Source organism: Haplochromis burtoni, unplaced genomic scaffold, assembly GCF_018398535.1.
Source record: "Haplochromis burtoni strain Fernald_Lab_line unplaced genomic scaffold, NCSU_Asbu1 Contig_387, whole genome shotgun sequence".
NCBI lineage: Eukaryota > Metazoa > Chordata > Actinopteri > Cichliformes > Cichlidae > Haplochromis > Haplochromis burtoni.
This window is the reverse complement of record NW_024582748.1, coordinates 185,883-204,390: the sequence shown is the minus strand read 5'-3', so window position 1 is coordinate 204,390 and position 18,508 is coordinate 185,883. Positions and strand designations below refer to the sequence as shown.

General features: G+C 49.5%; 1 protein-coding gene across 1 annotated transcript in view; it reads left to right on the top strand.

Annotated features, from left to right (window-relative positions):
• Window positions 1-298: 298 nt before the first annotated feature.
• The window catches only part of LOC102293046 (son of sevenless homolog 1), a gene marked incomplete at its 5' end in the record, with an annotated part of 61,203 nt that continues 42,993 nt past the window's right edge, over window positions 299-18,508 (top strand). The window contains 20 exon segments of the mRNA XM_005944446.2: window positions 299-424; window positions 4,459-4,590; window positions 4,668-4,832; window positions 4,976-5,185; window positions 5,311-5,454; window positions 5,529-5,639; window positions 6,004-6,102; window positions 6,618-6,745; window positions 11,165-11,826; window positions 12,083-12,164; window positions 13,406-13,522; window positions 13,664-13,767; window positions 13,947-14,169; window positions 14,244-14,363; window positions 14,456-14,618; window positions 14,735-14,852; window positions 14,980-15,152; window positions 15,871-15,987; window positions 16,074-16,356; window positions 17,677-17,721. Of these exon segments, the coding sequence (XP_005944508.2) occupies window positions 299-424; window positions 4,459-4,590; window positions 4,668-4,832; window positions 4,976-5,185; window positions 5,311-5,454; window positions 5,529-5,639; window positions 6,004-6,102; window positions 6,618-6,745; window positions 11,165-11,826; window positions 12,083-12,164; window positions 13,406-13,522; window positions 13,664-13,767; window positions 13,947-14,169; window positions 14,244-14,363; window positions 14,456-14,618; window positions 14,735-14,852; window positions 14,980-15,152; window positions 15,871-15,987; window positions 16,074-16,356; window positions 17,677-17,721 (3,322 nt within the window).

The window sequence follows — 18,508 nt, the reverse complement described above, 5'->3', positions numbered from 1 at the left end:
GCAGTGAGGATTTCAGTTTTATTTATAAAGCACGAAATGACAACGACGGCGCTTTATGTTGGAAGGTAATAATAATGTCCAGTTCCAATCACATTCAGCAGCTTCTTCTGCATTTATGACCTGAATTCCTGATTTCAAATGTCTCGTCCTTCCAAACTTAAATATCTAAAATCTGTAAACGCTGAGACATTTGTAAACGTCGCATTCATGAGCTGCCCGGCACATTTATTAGTAACTGTCAGGAAGCCACGAGCTGTCAATGACGCTATGACTGATCTGTGTGTGTGTGTGTGTTCAGGTACTGAACCAGGTGCATCCTAACCTGGTGTCCCAGCAGGAGGCGCTGCAGTACGTGGAGGAGCTGATCCTGCAGCTGCTCAGTATGCTGTGTCAGGCTCAGCCGCGCACGTGCCAGGACGTCGAGGTGAGACGATAACGATAATGCACACCAGGTTCTTTCTGTGTTTACTGTCATTTTTACCATTTAAATAAAGTTTTGATGTTTGCGTCAGAAGTCAGCTGGAAGCAGCTGAACAGCCAATCACATGAGTTCCTGATGATGACATCACTGTGAGGCCGAGGTGGGATCGACGGCTGCGATGACTTAACGAGGTGCTGTCTGGGAAAAAAAACAAAACGCCACGCTGTTGGCGTTTTAATCCTCAACCCGATCCCTGATATTTGACCTTTGACCCCTGACCTTTGACCCCTGACCGTTCCTCAGACTCACATCCTGTGTGTGTTCGTGTTTGGTGACACGTGCCATCCGTTGATCGCGCTCACAGAGGTCACATGATCCCTCAGGCTGCATCATGTGACAGGACATGATGTCGTGTAAGTGCTGGACATGTGACCAAGCAGCAGACGGTCTAGTGAAAAGCACAGCTGCCGACCGGCTGCACCGCACACCTGGACAGGTGTAAGGATGTAAGTCAGTACTACCTCTCGATACCAGTACTCGTCAGTACTGTGACCGATACTCGTCGTCCCGGTTCCTTGTGATTGTTGCCGAGCAGGTGTGAACACCGAGGGTTAATCGCCGCACAAGTGCCGTTACCTGAGTAATAGAACGCACCGTTTCAGCTCACGCCTCCTAGAGTATTGATGGCACTGACTTCATTGTGCATCTGCGTGTTCCCAGCACTCGTTCTTCCTCGCCTCAGTGGTCCCGGAGCTGCTCGCAGGTCCATCTGTGGTCTGGTCTGTGCAGGATCACAGAATCCACTGGCCTGCTCCTCACCAAACATGGCGCTCCTCTTCTTTGGGTCAGTGGACCTGATGCGTCACGTCGTCATGGCGCTCCTTTGTTTTTCCTCATCGTCCACAGCACAGCTCAGCGTTTGAATCATGGATGTGACTCCGGTTCTTGGATGACATCAAGGATTTAGGACAGGAGGCGGTTCTCCAGAAACGCCCGAGCGCAGTCAGAGTCTCCAGTTTGTAAAATCCACTTTTGTGAAGCCAGGCGGAGCTTATCGTTAGGCAGGTTTCTTCCTGTTTCCCACCGTCAGCCTGCGCACAGAGTTTTCTCTGTACTGCTCTTTACCTCACAGCGTAAAGCGCTTTCAGGCGACTGTTGCTGTGATTATATAAATAAGTTGAATCAAGAGACCTGTCAATAACCGAGCCGTGATGACAGAATAACCTCGGGTTATTGGCTCCCTTTATCCACTCAGAGCACAGGACAGGTGTGCTGTGCCGTGTGATCAACTATACCCATGGCTTCAACCCAGAAACCACATCAGATCAAGGGCCGTGCGATATGACCCGGTTATCTCCCGATAACCTCATCTGTCACTAAATGTGCTTTTTCTGTAACTCGACCCGTGTGAGGCATTTTCAGCGGAGTGTTCTGACCGATGCATGAAACCATCTATTTTTAGATAGAAGTTGTAACGGCCGCCATTTTCTTTGTGAGTCTTTCTACACGGCGTGCTGCGTGCTGTGCCCGTTGTAGCGTTTGAGTCTGAGGTTGGTTTGGAGCACCTGACGGCTCTTTGTTGCTTCTCGTCCGTAAACTCTCTCCACTCTCTGTCACCTGAGAAGTAGGGCTGGGCAAAACGATTATTTTCCTAATCGATGAATCTAGCGATTAATTTTTCGATGCATCGATTAATCTAACGATTCATTTTTCAATCCGATTCGATTTCGATTCGATTAACGATTTTTTCCCCATTATTTGACTTGTATAGCAATTTCACATTTATTAATTTATGTATATAAATGAAAAACAAATTTATTCATTTGAAGACCTTTTAATAAAAAAAAATTGCAAAATAAAGTTGTAGAGGTCGTACAATCAATACAATAGAGATAGCATTTAACAAGAAATGAAATGTGCAAACATATATAAAATTAAGGAAAAGTTAACAAAACATTTCAAATAAATAGCAACAATGGTGTCTTTAAACAAACAAAATGTAACATTCACTTTGCTTTCTGCCAAAAAGTGCTCTTCATTCACAAAACAAAATCCACAATAACATTGTACTACAATCTTCTGTTTTTAACAAAAAATTAAATGTTTTGCAAAACAAATATAACAAAGGAAATCATAGCAAAAAATTAATAATATACAAACAGCAGCAATGGCGTCTTTGAACAAATAATGAAATGACAAGTTACCCCTAAGTAGGACTCTGTGACCAGACTTGTCCAAGCATCAGTGGTAAGGGAGATTTTGGATGTGGCTTTTTTTAGTTCATTCCTTAGTTTCTCCACTGAAGTTTCATACTTTCTCTCCATCATGCTTGTAAAATGACGCTAGACGGCAGAGTGTAACCTGGTTGGAAAGTGGTCAGCATTTCTTTGAATCCCTCACCCACAGCAAGTGGTCTCTTGTCTTTTAAAATCATAGCTAAGACGCTCTCAGTAAGTACAGCCACCTCCTGGGGGGTGCATGGTGTACTTCTTCTCTGACAGTAGTCCTCCAGACTTTTCTGTTTATTCCTGAAATCATAAATCACACACAGCACACAGATGAATTCGAATAATTACAAAATAATTATATGGAAAGCATAATATCAAAATAATTTGATAAGGATCTGGTTGAGATAGATAGATACACACACACACACACACTGTTATGCCATGTGCTTTCATAGCATAACAGTAAGAGGTTAATAATAATCCCCAATGTTGAACATATGATATGCAGTAATCATGATGGCTGGAAAAGATAACGTTTAAACAGCCATAGCTGATGGCACCTTTACTGGTGCACTGCTTTCTAGTCATTAGATGGCATAACTTTGACCTATAAGATCAAGCTGGAGAAGCATTATGTATAAAAACAGCGTTCAAATAGGATGAAACACATTAAATTTGACAAATCAAGAGTTCATTGTCATTTTGCTTTTGCAAGCACTTTAACAATGTTGTAAAGTGTCCACGACGGCTACGTTTAGCAGGTGGTGCATTATCCTTGTTAACATTTCTCCTGCGGCCAATTCGCTGTCTCACATTTTTGTCTTTCGCCGATTCTGATAATCAGCCTGCGCGCATTCCGACTCATTTTGCCAGCATGGGCCACAAACCAAAAAAACAATAACAACAGCAGCTGCTATATGTTACTGCTCAGCAGCTTAAATGAGTTTTGCATTTACGGAGGTTGGGTGTTTATCTGTGTCTATGAGTGAGTGTACGTCTACGTGGGGGGTCTGGATGAATTAACGGGTAAAAACTAGCGTTAGTAAAAAAGTTAAACTTACGGTGGTTTGTCCTTTGCAGAAGCTGCTCCTGGATGCCGTCGTTTGAGGTGCTGGTGCATAGCCGTTGTGCTTTTATGATAGGCCATTTCCACCTCACAAAGCTGGCAAACGACTGAATCACTTCCTTTTCTGTTAAAATATCCCCATACTGTAGGACTGCGTGTTCGGGTGGAGTGATTTAAGTTGACTGCAACTGCCTCAGTCATGATTCCCCTACTCGCTGCCGCCATGTCTTTTTTTGAAAGTGACGACGCATGGACGCAGATTTTTTTACGTCGACGTATTTTTTGTGTCGACGTAATCGATTACGTCGACGCGTTGTCCCAGCCCTACTGAGAAGAGCTCTGTGCTGTTCGAGTCTGAGGTGGCGCCGCTTTGTGCCAGAACTTACATTGTGCAGTTTTCCGTGTCAGACGTTTCATAACCAAACTGTGTCCGCGCAACAGAGGCGGCCCTCGTTTAGGAATAAGGTCCTGGATTTGTGTGGACTGGTCCGTCTGTTTGCAGCTACCTGGTTCTGCCTCGTCTAAACTGGTCGTGCTGGGATTCTCTGTCCCCGCATCCATAAACAGTGGATTTTGCGTCACCGTGAAACAAACGATAGTGTATTATATGAAAGATGTTTTCATTTCGTCATATCGCACAGCCCTGCTCAGATCAGGTGTTGTTTGGTTCATATTGGCCCAGCCAAGGCGTGCGGGCTACCGGAGTCCGCTTCGTGTCCTGAACCCGCCCCTTTTCTCTCCAGGAGCGCGTGCAGAAGAGTTTTCCTCACCCGATCGATAAGTGGGCACTCAGTGATGCTCAGAGTGCCATTGAGAAGAGGAGGAGGAGGAACCCGCTGGCGCTGCCTGTTGATAAGATCCATCCCCTGCTCAAGGTACATTTCTTCATCATATGGCTTACGCAAATTTCCCATGGTGCCTTGAGTGTGTTCACCACGGTGCTGTGCTTTAGGAGGTGCTGGGCTATAAGATCGACCACCAGGTGTCCGTGTACATGGTCGCCGTCCTGGAGTACATCTCTGCGGACATCCTGAAGCTGGCAGGAAATTACGTGAGGAACATTCGACACTATGAGATCTCCCAGCAGGATATCACCGTGGCCATGTGTGCCGACAAGGTCGCACACGCACACGCACACAGCAAAATACAACACAGTCCAGTGAAAGCTCCACACCGTGCAGCCGCTCAGTCCGTCTCATGGTTTGGAGGAACCTTTAAACTCTGCGTGTCTCACCTGTAGGTCTGTGTGTCGCTGTGCAGGTGTTGATGAACATGTTTCACCAGGACGAGGAGGACATCAGCGGCTTCCCGCTAATGGATGAGGAGCCGTCAGCCAATGAGGAGCAGAGTTACTACGAGCTGGTGAAGAGCTTCATGGCGGACTGTCGGCAGTACCTGAGGCAGCTCAACCTGATCATCAGGGTGTTCAGGGAGCCCTTCAACTCCAACTCCATGCTCTTCTCCCAGCACGTATGTCCACCGGTGACATCACTAACTGGTCTGGTGATTGGTGATTCTGTTGTGAGTGACGACGACGTGTTTGATCCGTGACATTCTCAGGTTGGTGTAATTGATGAGTCTCTGATCGATTGCAGGATGTGGAGAGCATCTTCAGTCGGATCCTGGATATCCACGAGGTGACGGTGAAGCTGCTCGGTCTGATCGAGGACACGGTGGAAATGACCGGCGAGGGAAGTCCTCATCCTCTGGTGGGGAGCTGCTTCGAGGACCTGGCTGAGGTCTGTACGCCTGTGGATTGATCTGTTGATCGATCGGTTGTCTGCTTGAGAATGACGTGAGCTTTGATTGGCAGGAGTTGGCTTTCGACCCCTATGAGACGTACGCTCAGGACATGCTGCGCTCTGGCTTCCATGAACACTTCCTCAGTCAGGTGTCCAAACCTGGAGCTTCCTTCCACCTGCAGGTGAGGCCAGTACTCTGATTACAATGGTTCTGTCAGAGAAGGTGAAAGCAGACTTTTCTGACCTTTGACCTCTGGGAGGTTCTGGGATCAGTTAAATAAAAAAATACAGCCTGTAGTGTTTCCTGCACATTCGTTGGCTAACGACTTGTCAATCACAAGTCGTTAGCCAATGAGCGCGCTTTCACAGGCGGAGCCACCTTTCCTCTGATGTCATAAGACAAACAGACGAGCGGGTGCAACGTCAGCTGATTATCATGTGAGACGAACCTCTGCTCAGGTGTGCAGCGTGTTGATAGAGATCGGCGTGTGCAGCGGGTCACGTGACCGCTGATGATGAAGCGTCTGTCTGTGTGTCTGTCTGCAGTCCATCTGCGAGGGCTTTAAAGAGGCCGTTCAGTACGTTCTGCCCAGGCTGCTGCTCACACCTGTTTACCACTGCCTGCACCTGTTCGAGATCCTCAAGGTGAGTCTCCTGACAGAGACGTTTGTACATGTGTGTTAAATCCCGCTGCGCGTTTCTGCACGCTTCCACCCGCAGAGATCAACAGAGGCGATGCCGAACACACAAGTGCACCTGTAACTCACCTGCCTTATACACGCACTATACCTGTATCAAACCTGGTCATAGCACCGCTTTATGATGTGGCGGTATCCTGCCACAGAGCATTCCCTGCAGGCCGGCAGTGGCTGAGCACAGGAAACTGGTCCCAGGTGAACCCAGTCAGGTGCGGTGATGGCACGCACCAGTCTCCCGTGGAGCCGGTCCAGGTCTGGGACTTTCCACTGCGGCCGTAAGAGGCTTTGCCCCTCTGAGGGCAAATCTCTGAAATGCCTCCAGTCATGTAGTGCAGATTATTTCACAGCTGAGGGCTCACGGGGGGCAGAGGGAGTCCTGGACTCTGATTGGACAGCACAGGTTTTGTTCTTAGTTCTCTGTCTGATGGAGGTAGTTAGCCCCTCCCCTCTCTGTTTCCACAGCAACTGGAGGAGAAGAGTCAGGATGACGAGGATAAAGAGTGTCTGAAACAGGCCATCACGGCTCTGCTCAACCTGCAGAGCAGCATGGAGAGGATCTGCTCCAGGAGCCTGGCCAAGAGGAGGCTCAGGTACGCACACAGACACACACGTGCGCGATGGACGAGCAGAGGGCATGAGTAGAAATGATAATAAGAACCTCATGACCGACAGCAGGTTATTGATCTTTACCTGTTCATCAATAACTAATAATCAGTGTCAGGCGTGTAGACCACATGAGGACTGCCACTTCACCTGTTCATGGCAAAGAGTCAGCCTTCACACCTGAGTGTGAGATCCCCGAGCGGAGCCAGGACAGAACCAGAACCGGCCGAGTTCAGCTGTAACTGCCGGGCAGCAGCTCGCACTCTGCACAAACACTGTGGGTGGGACTCCGCCCATCCTCTGCGTTTCCCTTTGGACCAAAATAGAGCAGGATGGGGAGGGGAGGGTTCGTTAGGGTCGCCGGTGGGGGGGTGGCGGTGTTTGGAGGAAGTGGCGTAAGCGCGAGGGCAGCTTATTGTTCTCTGTTAGAAAGAAAAGAGCTCAGAGAGAGAGAGAGGGGAAAGCTGCTGCTGCCGCCCGCTCAGTAAAGTTTCTCCTTTATTACACGACAAACGAGCAGGCGGAGGACCCACGGTCGATGACTGGCAGGCGGACATGAGGACGTAGGTGACCTCTCTTTGTTCTCTCGTGTTTTCCTGTAGGCGTGATGGTGGTAGACAAAGAGCGGTGGAGGTAAACTGGAGAAAAGCGGCTTAGATACGACCTGTTAGTGTTTTTGTTTGTAGCAGTCGATGCTAAGGACCCAACAGCTAACGAGGGGATTGGCTGGTTTTAAGTTTGAGACGTGGAGCGTTCAGCATCAGGCTCAGAAGAAATGATGATACGAGAAATGTAATGGAGGTGTGGTTAAACTGATGCCCCGCCCACAAGCAGGGATGCTGCTTTGAACTGCATGCTGCATGCTCCCTCTTCTCCATAGCCTGGCGGAAACGGCGTCCGAATCTCCGTGTCTGATTGGTCAGAGCACAGAAGTTTTTGTTCCACCCTAACTCTGAGGAGGTGGAGGTGTTTCCCTCTGTGGCTGAGCACCACCTGTCTGGCTGATAAACTGACCTGAATACAGCGCAGACCGCCGTCCTCCAACTCTTCACTGACGAGTTACAGAAGAGCTGGAAAAGATTTATATGAGCCTGTGAGGCGGGTGGAGGCGGGTGGAGGGAGATAGAACTGGTGGTGCAGTTGGATTCATTGCTGGTTAGACAAAGATGTGTTTCATAACTCTGAACAACAGATTTTTAAATCCGTCCCGCTGAGACTGAAGTGCAGGTGTCAGGTTTTAGTCATCGACAGTTGAGCACTTGCTGCCATGTTCAGAGCTGACTGGGTGACGTGCTCGGTGCTCGGTGCTCAGGTGAGGCGCTCATTACTCCGTGCACTACTTTGGTTAAACTTCTTATTAAAGCTGAAAGTCACAGCTGGATGGATCCTTGCACAAATCATGCAGATAAGGCTGGTAATGAATGACCAAAGGCAGGTGGATGGAGGCAGGTGGATGGTGTGGGGTAGAGATGCATAAAAGCCAATAATGAAGGTCGGTGCCGGCCGATGGGTTCAGAGTTATACTGATGGTCACTGGTGGGGGCAGATAAATATCAGTAGGTAAACGCCTGGTGTTGGAGGCAGGCCCTGGGTGAGGGAAGTAAATGTGGTCGAGGTGCTGCTGCAGCCCGGTGAAGCCCCGCCTCCACATACCTCGGGGGTTTAAGTTATAATGTGATTAGTGAGCAGCTCGCAGGAACAACAGGCTCAGCGAATAAAGCAGCAGTCCGTCCGCTCTCAGGTCGTCCAATCGATCAGACCTGCAGGGCCGTCAATGCGTCTGATCAGCGCTGCTTCCTCACGCCTGCAGGGTTCACATCCTGATGACATCACATTGGTGTTTTTCACACATTGATCAGAACCCAGTACTGCCATTGATAATACACGTGCTCATTAATGACGATGTCACTGTGTCTCTGTCACAGCGTGGCGGTTTGTCCCAGCTGAGGTCCGAGTCGGCCTGCTGTGACCTCACTTCCTGTTGTCGCTGCAGCTTTGCTGGTTTGTACAAAGCCTGACCTCCTCAACCAACCCAATGATGAGTGAGCAGCTCTATTAGCAGTGAACTAACTTCCAATAATTTAGCGATCTGTAGCTGATCAAAAATGTTGATCACGTATGTCTGTGTGACGCACAGGAAGAAAGCAGCAGCTGACAGGAAGTGAAACGTGTAACTCTGACCTCAGCTCATAACTTCAAGAGCTGCTATACAGCTGCTGCTTTTATTGTGAAAGTCCCGTGATTTCCTTAAATGTGTTTCTCACTGAAATCACACAGAGACCCGCCCCCTCTGGCTCTCCAGGGCTCACAAAATTTCAAAACCCCTGGTAGCCCTTCGGGCAGCGCCTCTTCAGTTTTTGGTAGCCCAAAATAAATTTAAGTAGCTCGAATAAAAGAGAGAGCAATTTTTTGATTGATGTTTTGTTTCCGTTACAATATTATACTTTAATGTATAATATTAGAAACAAAACATCAATCAAAAAATTGTTGAAAAACAAATTACAACATTGTATAAAAATTACAATCATCAACTCAAATACTTGGTTCTAATTGAACAGAAATTTCTATGAACTTGTAAGAACTGTGTAGGACATGAATCAGTCTGTGTCAGATCCTGAATTTGAAATTTCCACTGAAGTCACGGGTAAGAGACAAGTGGAACCAAGATCGAGGCCATTTGCTTTTTGAAGTTTGCAAAGACTGCTACATTGTGCCAGTGGTAGTTCACTCTTTGCAACATAGTAGCTGTTCTAAACAGATTTTTCAGGTTTATTTTTAGTATGTTATTTGCAATTGGTGTTTGTTCTGGGAAAGATATTGCAGACTGAGCAATAATGCTTTTCTTGCATTTCTCATGGGTTCTAATGGGGGCCTTTCTTAAAATGACTGGTCCCAGTAACAAAGGCGCTTGTCGACTCAGAAATCGAGAGAAAACCAACAACACACCCGGCAGAACATTATGTTATTTACACGGGTGCACATAAGTGGTCCGCATGTGCGCATTCGCTGTCAAAATAAAAGACGCGCACAGATAAGAAGTTGCAAGCGCGCGTTTGCGTCCATATAAAGGCTGTTTTTGTCCTAGAGTGGGATTTTCACGGCACATTCTGCACCACATCTGTGCGTTCATCATTGCCAGCGAATGCGCACCTGCGGACCACTTATGTGCAGCCCTGGTTATTATTTAGCTCGTCATATTGCAGCCACAGAAATTCTTTTGTCCATGAAACCATAAAGCTGCACTTTCTTTTTGCCTTATAGTCTGATTTGTCATAACTTTCCGTTTTGTGGTAAGCTTTTCTTTGGCTGTCACTTCTTCACCCTGACCTGTCTTATTTGGCTCAGCAGAACTAAAATATATATCCTGCTGCTTTTACACACGCACTCACATAAGCTCAGCGATTCTCTGCGCGATCAACCTCTCACATGTTTAAGCTGCGGGAGATTTCACTTGTCATGTTTGCATAGTAAGCTAACGATTAATAAGACGATGTCAGAGGAATTGGTGCACAAATTATCATCACTAACACACGTGAAATGTAGCCTGACACGCTCCTCGACATGTGCAAAAATAATTGGGGGGGGGGGGGGGGGGGGGGGGAGAGGGGGGGGGGGGGGGGGGGGGGGGGGGGGGTGAGAGGAAGAACATTTATATATATATATATATATATATTTTATACTACACTATATAGAACTACACTGAATGTCATAGTAGAACTGATATACACCCCACACCTAGAGGAAGCATTATAGTATATTGGGTGATTCAGTAGTAGCAGCAAGCAGGTGAATTCTGTACATTAATATGAATAGACATCTGACTATTTTACAGGATAGACAATATAAACATATTTAAAATTAAAGGAATTGAAATGTACATTGTGCCTTGGTTTAGTGTCTGGAAGAGTCCTGTCTCAGTCAATTATAGATGATGTGAGAGGGCGGGTGTGTGTGTTTAGGGCACGGATGGCTTGGGGATAGAAGCTCCTCTTGAGTCTCTCTGTCCTTGCCCGGAAGATGCAGAGGAATTGGTGCACAATTATCATCACTCACAGATCAGTGCTGTCGCTCTCTATACACAGTTCGCGCGATTGCAAAGTGAAAGCAAAAAACAAGCGCAAATTCAAACGCGATTTCAATATGTCACATATTGACAGTGGCTCACCGATGCCAATGACATAATTACCCAGCTACATTTCCGAAAGAATGCAAAAGCATTGACATATATTTTTCCTTCCTGCGATAGGCCGACGGGCAGGGCAGAGATAGATTTTGGTAGCCCGACTGGAAAAATCGCTAGCCCCGGGACGTCGGGCTAGTGATTTTGCGAGCCCTGCCCTCTCCATCCTCCTCACTAACTCTTCTTCTTCTTCTACATATTCTCACTCCTGTGTGGTGGCGTGCAGCGAGTCGGCGTGCCGTTTCTACTGCCACCAGATGAAGGGTAAGCACCTCGCCATCAAGAAGATGAACGAGATCCAAAAGAACATCGACGGCTGGGAGGGGAAGGACATCGGCCAGTGCTGCAATGAGTTCATCATGGAGGGTACCTTGACCCGCGTCGGCGCCAAACACGAACGCCACATCTTCCTGTTCGATGGCCTGATGATCTGCTGCAAGTCTAATCATGGCCCGCCGCGGCTGCCTGGTGCCAGTTCTACCGCGGAGTACCGCCTCAAAGAAAAGTTCTTCATGCGCAAAGTTCAGATCAACGACAAAGATGACAAGGAGGGCGAGTACCGCCACGCCTTCGAGATCATCCTGAAAGATGGCAACAGTGTGGTGTTCGCCGCCAAGTCTGCAGAGGAGAAGAACGGCTGGATGGCGGCGCTGATCTCGCTGCAGTACCGCAGCACGCTGGAGCGCATGCTGGACACTGCCATGCTGCAGGAGGAGAAGGAGGAGCAGATGAGACTCCCGGGCGCCGAGGTGTACCGTTTCGCCGAGCCCGACTCCGAGGAGAACGTCGTGTTCGAGGAGAACGTCCAGTCCAAGTCCGGCATTCCCATCATCAAGGCGGGGACTGTCCTGAAGCTGATCGAGAGACTCACCTTCCACATGTACGCAGGTGAGGCGTGATGTCACACAGGTGAGATGTCGTACTGCTGCTGTTTTAGCTTCTTGACCTGTAGCTTGAGTTTCAACGTGGCAGCGAGGTGAGACTTGGGGGCGATGTGGGCGCCGACTGTGCCGGTGTCCTGCAGGTTTTAGACATGTCAGCTGATTTAAACGGCTAAATGACCTCCAAGTTCTCCAGAGGCCTGCTAATGAACTAGGCTGATTGATCTGATCCCTCACTGATCAGCTCGTGTTTTTTCCTTCAGATCCAAACTTCGTCCGGACTTTTCTGACCACCTACAGATCATTCTGCAAACCTCGTGAGCTGCTGGACCTGCTCATAGAGAGGTGAGCTTACCTGCCAGGCACAGTGACCAATCAGAACGCTTGCTCTCACACAGCGGTTTCATTAAAACCCCGTCGTCTCGTGTGTTATTGGGTTTATTTATCATTTAAACAAATAGAACCATATATACAGCAGACTGGCTCATATTTACACCTCAGCTTGTCTCTGGTTGCCTAGCAACACATATTGTTTACACGCAATTTCATATGAGTCTGGAGAACCAATCGGAGCACATTGAAGGAGCTCGGACAGAAAAGCATCTGGACTTGTTTAAGTTCCTTGAAGACGTTTCATCCCAGAAGCGTCTTCAGTTCTGAGACCAGATGGTGGAGTCCCAGATTTAAGCCCTATGGGAGCGTCCCCCAAGAGGGTCCTGGACCCCCTATTGATCATCTGCCTGATCAGCATCTATGTCCACTGTGTACGACCATCTTTGAACAGAGGGCGGGGCTTACCACACCAACTGTCTGCCATCTATAATCCAGTCTGAGATCCTTCCCAGATGCCTTAACGCCCACTCACTTCCTGGGCCATCTGACCTCAGTAAGTCACATGATAGGGTGGGGCTAGGTTTCACAGCGGGTTCACCTGATACCACCTCACAGGGGTTAGGGGGTCTACGATGACCTGGATCCTCGTGTGATTAGGGGAGGTTCAATAGGGGGTCCAGGACCCTCTGGGGAGACACTCCCAGAGGGCTTAAATCTGGGACTCCACCTTCTGAAACATCTTCAAGGAATTTAAAGAAGTCCAGATGACGTTATCCTTGGGATGCAAGAATATACACCTAAGTGTGTTCCTGCAGTCACAATAACTTACCGTATTGTAATGAGTTGTAGATATTTACTTTGTGCCATAATTATTCTGTAAGAGCTTTTGTTTTTAAAATGTAATAATTAAATTAAATCTTAAAAAAAAACCCAAAGAAGTCCAAGTGCTTTTCTTTCTGAGCTGCCTAGACGACGACGACCTGGAGGACTGAGAACCTTCACAGACAATCGGAGCAAATAAAGTGTGAGGAGCAGGGCGGAGGAGGAGGAGGAGGAGGAGGAGGAGGAGCAGAGGTCTTCTGTTAATGGTTCCAGTTTTCTCCATTTTGGGAATGGAAACCATCTTTCAATGGGCTGAAATTTGACGATATTCCTGCCCCCTTGTGGACTGTGGGGAGGTCGCAGCAGAAGCACACCTGTGGATCTCAACAGGTGTGCTTCTGCTCTCAGCTCTGTGATGTTGATGTTTTCAGGTTTGAGATCCCGGAGCCAAAGCCGGCGGACGCCAATCAGACGGAGGGAGGAGAACAGCCACCCAGCGCTGAACTCAAACGCTTCCGGAAAGAGTTTGTCCAACCTGTTCAGCTCAGGTAGGAAGCGCTCCTGCTACAAGAGACACCTGCTCACACCCATTCTCTGAGTTTCATTTACACTCTGCTCGAGTTTGGAATAAATCGAAAACGATGCGACTTTAATTTAGTAATGTCGTCGTCCTCCTCGTCCTCCTGCAGAGTGTTGAATGTTTGTCGCCACTGGGTCGAACATCACTTCTATGATTTTGAGAGAGACCCTCTCCTTCTGAGCGAGATGGAGGACTTCATTGCTTCAGTCAAAGGTATGTACAGGTGTTCAGAAAGGTGCAGCACAGACGATAACGCTTTTTCAAAATTCCGAGTTTTAAAAAGGTCAGCTATTCTTTTCTTACAAGATAAAACTGAATATGAAAACATAAGAGCTTGTAGTCAGTGCAAATGTGTAACAGCTGGAGCAAGGAAATGATGTCATATGTCGCAGGTAAGGCGATGAAGAAGTGGGTGGAGTCAATCACCAAGATCATCCAGAGGAAGAAGCAGGTCCAGGTGAGCGTGCCGAGTCACAGCATCACCTTCCAGAATTCCCCTCCTCCCATCGAATGGCACATCTGCAAACCCGGAGACACTGAGCACTTCGACCTTATGACCCTGCACCCCATCGAAATCGCCCGCCAGCTCACCCTGCTCGAGTCCGACTTTTACAGGTAACATTCCGCCCTGCGCCTGTCTTGCCTGGCACCTGTCCCACTGTTATCTAACCACCGATCTCCACCTGCAGGGCGGTGCAACCGTCTGAGCTGGTCGGTAGCGTCTGGACCAAAGAGGACAAAGAGATCCACTCGCCCAACCTGTTACGGATGATCCGACACACCACCAACCTCACCCTGTGGTTTGAAAAGTAAGCCTTACTTTGGCATGGGCGGGGTCTAGTGTGCGGTAACTAAACTCCACAAGTACGTCAGGCTGATGTCAGCTGTACTTCCTCTGCAGGTGTATCGTAGAGACGGAGAACCTGGAGGAACGCGTCGCTGTCTTTTCCCGGATCATCGAAATCCTGCAGGTGTTTCAGGAGCTCAACAATTTCAATGGCGTCCTAGAGGTCGTCAGCGCCATGAACTCTGCACCCGTGTACAGACTGGATCACACCTTTGAGGTAATAATGACCACGAACGTCACTGACATCAGAAGGATCTGAGTTTAATCTGCTGACAGAGAATGTGAGCGTCATCGTGTGTTTGAAGAAGAAGAAATGTCGGTTTATGGTTGCAGCAAATTCCGAGTCGTCAGAGAAAAATCCTGGAGGACGCTCATGAGCTCAGCGAGGACCACTACAAGAAGTACCTGGCTAAACTGCGCTCCATCAACCCCCCCTGCGTCCCCTTCTTTGGTATGATTTCCCTCGGGATTAGTAGTATTATCAGTCAATCAATTTATCAGTGACTCAATTCTCACCAATCTCTAATGGATAACTATGCAGCTCGAAGGTCAAATAACTGTATGTGTGTGTGTGACAGGAATCTACCTGACCAACATCCTGAAAACGGAGGAGGGAAACCCCGACTTCCTGCACAGACACGGCAAAGATCTGATCAACTTCAGCAAGAGACGGAAAGTGGCCGAGATCACCGGAGAGATCCAGCAGTACCAGAACCAGCCGTACTGTCTGCGGGTGGAGGGTGACATCAGAGTGAGGACACACCCCCTCACCTTCTGTTCACACACACACACTTTGGCAACAGTGGGAAGAAAAAACTCCCTTTTAACAGGAAGAAACCTCCAGCAGAACCAGGCTCAGGGAGGGGCGGGGCCATCTGCTGTGATTGGTTGGGGTGAGAGAAGGAAGACAGGATAAAGACATGCTGTGGAAGAGAGACAGAGGTTAATAACAGATATGATTCAATGCAGAGAGGTCTGTTAACACATAGTGAGTGAAGAGAAAGAAAACCCATGCATCATGGGAATCCCCGGCAGCCTACGTCTATTGCAGCATAACTAAGGGAGGATTCAGGGTCACCTGGTCCAGCCCTAACTATATGCTTTAGCAAAAAGGAAAGTTTGAAGCCTAATCTTGAAAGTAGAGATAGTGTCTGTCTCCTGAATCCAAACTGGAAGCTGGTTCCACAGAAGAGGGGCCTGAAAACTGAAGGCTCTGCCTCCCATTCTACTTTTAAATACTCTAGGAACAACAAGTAGGCCTGCAGAGCGAGAGCGAAGTGCTCTAATAGGGTGATATGGTACTACAAGGTCATTAAGATAAGATGGGGCCTGATTATTTAAGACCTTGTATGTGAGAATTCTGGATTTAACAGGAAGCCAATGAAGTGTGGTTGGAGCAGCGGCTGGAGCAGCGGTTGGAGCGTGGTCTTTCGTTGTTGACGTGCATTTGTTTTGTCTTTGTGGAGCAGAAGTTCTTCGAGAACCTGAACCCAATGGGCGACCTGTCGGAGAAGGACTTCAGTGATTATCTCTTCCACAAGTCTCTGGAGATCGAACCTCGTCAGCTCCGATCGGCTCCTCGATTTGTAAGTACGAGCGTGGCAGCACCTTGTCATGTCACGTGTTGCATTGCGTGTGACGTGCATGACACTAATCAACTCACCTGCTGCAGGCGAAGAAGTACACCTATCCTCTGAAGTCTCCGGGGATCCGACCCACTTCGGCCCGGCCCGGCACCATGAGACATCCGACGCCGCTCCAGAACGAGCCCAGGAAGATCAGCTACAGCCGCATCCCGGACAGCGAGTCCGAGGGGACGCCGGCCTCTGCCCCCAACTCTCCCCGTACCCCCCTGACCCCGCCCCCTGCCTCCGCCGCCTCCGCCGCCTCCAGCTCCACAGATGTGGGCAGCGTGTTTGACTCGCCGCAAGGACCCAGCAGCCCATTCCACTCCAGTAAGACCCGCCCACTCACACTGACACTGAGCCTGCCCACTGATATTATTGAACGCATTGAATGTGACCACACAACCCTATTCGCTGTCTTTGGATTGGAACTGTGGCTTCCTGTTTGCTGTCCACCTGTGAGGCCCTAACAGGTCACGGCAGCAGCAGGACCAATCAGACACAAAGTAAGCCTCTTAGTCTGAACGAGGCGGCGACAACCTGCGCTCCGCCCTCGTGCTGTGCTTCAGGACGTTCTTCCCGCGTTTCCTTACGCTCGCCTCCACCATCGCGCCTCCTTTCCTCGCGCTCCTCCCCACCATCTCGCCTCCACCATCGCGCTCTCTTTGCGCTCGCCTCTACCATCGCGCCTCCTTTCCTCACACTCGCCTCCACCATCACGCCTCCTTTCCTCACACTCATCTCCACCATCGCGCCTCCTTTCCTCGCGCTCCTCCCCACCATCTCGCCTCCACCATCGCGCCTCCTCCTCCAGCGTTCCTCCTTTCCTCGCGCTCACCGCCACCATCACGCCTCCTCCACCATCGCGCCTCTTCTCCTCGTCTTCTCCACCATCGCGCCTCCTTTCCTCGCGCTCACCTCCAGCATTGCGCCTCCTCTCCTGGTGCTCCTCTGCACCATCGCGCCTCCTCTCCTGGTGCTCCTCTCCACCATCGCGCTCTCCTCTATCGTGCCACCTCTTCTCGCACTCGCCTCCAGCATCGCGCCTCCTTTCCTCGCGCTCGCCTCCACCATCGCGCCTCCTCCAGCATCGCGCCTCCTTTCCTCGCGCTCGCCTCCACCATCGCGCCTCCTCCACCATCGCGCCTCCTTTCCTCATGCTCCTCCCCACCATCGTGCCTCCTTTCTTCACGCTCCTCCCCACCATCGTGCCTCCTTTCCTCACGCTCCTCCCCACCATCGTGCCTCCTTTCCTCACGCTCCTCCCCACCATCGTGCCTCCTTTCCTCACGCTCCTCCCCACCATCGCGCTCTCCTCTATCGTGCCACCTCTTCTCGCGCTCGCCTCCAGCATCGCGCCTCCTTTCCTCGCCTCCACCATCGCGCCTACTCTCCTTGTGCTCCTCCCCACCATCTCGCCTCCACCATCGCGCCTCCTCCACCATCGCGCCTCTTCTCCTTGTGCTCCTCTCCACCATCGTGCCTCCTTTCCTCGCGCTCACCTCCAGCATCGCGCCTCCTCCCCTGGTGCTCCTCTCCACCATCGTACCTCCTCTCCTCGCTCTTGCCTCCATCATCGTACCTCCTCTCTGCAGGATGATGTCACCACTCCTCTCCCTTCCTCACAGTGTTTCTCCTCTTCACCTGCAGCCTGCGACAGCATCTTTGCTGTGGTGTCTCTGCCGCACGGCCCACGTTAGTATGACTTTCCTGACTCTCCGTACGCCTGCTCCACAGCTCACCTGCGCCCCACACATCACACCTGTCTGTCTCTCACCTGTCTCAGTGTGTTTCAGGTTTCTGTTCCATTGTTATTGATTGCTCATTGGTATAGAGGATATTGATTAGACTTCCTGTTGTGTCTCACCTGTGCATGATGTCACACCCATTGTATTAGTTTGTCTCCATAGAAACTGGCAGCTGTGTTACTGTCTCTGCACCGGCCGAGATGAAAGAAGGCGTCAGGGAAGTTCAGTGAGTTCTGATCCAGCGGCTCGCTCGGACTCTGGCGTCTCTTGTTTCGGGCAGCAGTTGTAGTTTGATGCGTTGGCAGGCTGATGTTGGGCTGCGTAAACTGGGAATTTTCCTCATCCCCATCACCCTTGGGGAAGGAGGGTGCTCTAAGGTGGGGGAGGTAGCTCAGGTCATCTACTAATCCAAGGTTGGTGGTTCGATCCCTGGCTGCTCCAGGCTGCGTGCTAATTATCCTTCCAAGATACTAAGTTGCTCTCTGACGCATCCATCGGAGTGTGAAGGCCAGAAAAAAGTGAAAGAGGCGTGCTGTAAAAAGACTGGAGTCCATTTTCCAGCTGGATACAGTTGGACTCCAGCGTCTCGTGGTTCAGGCAGCACACGATGGCCGAGGTCTTGGCAGTAGGGATGGGTATTGATAAGATTTTAACGATTCCGATTCCATTTTCGATTCTGTTTAACGATTCGATTCTTTATCGATTCTCTTATCGATTCTTTTTTTTTTTTTTTT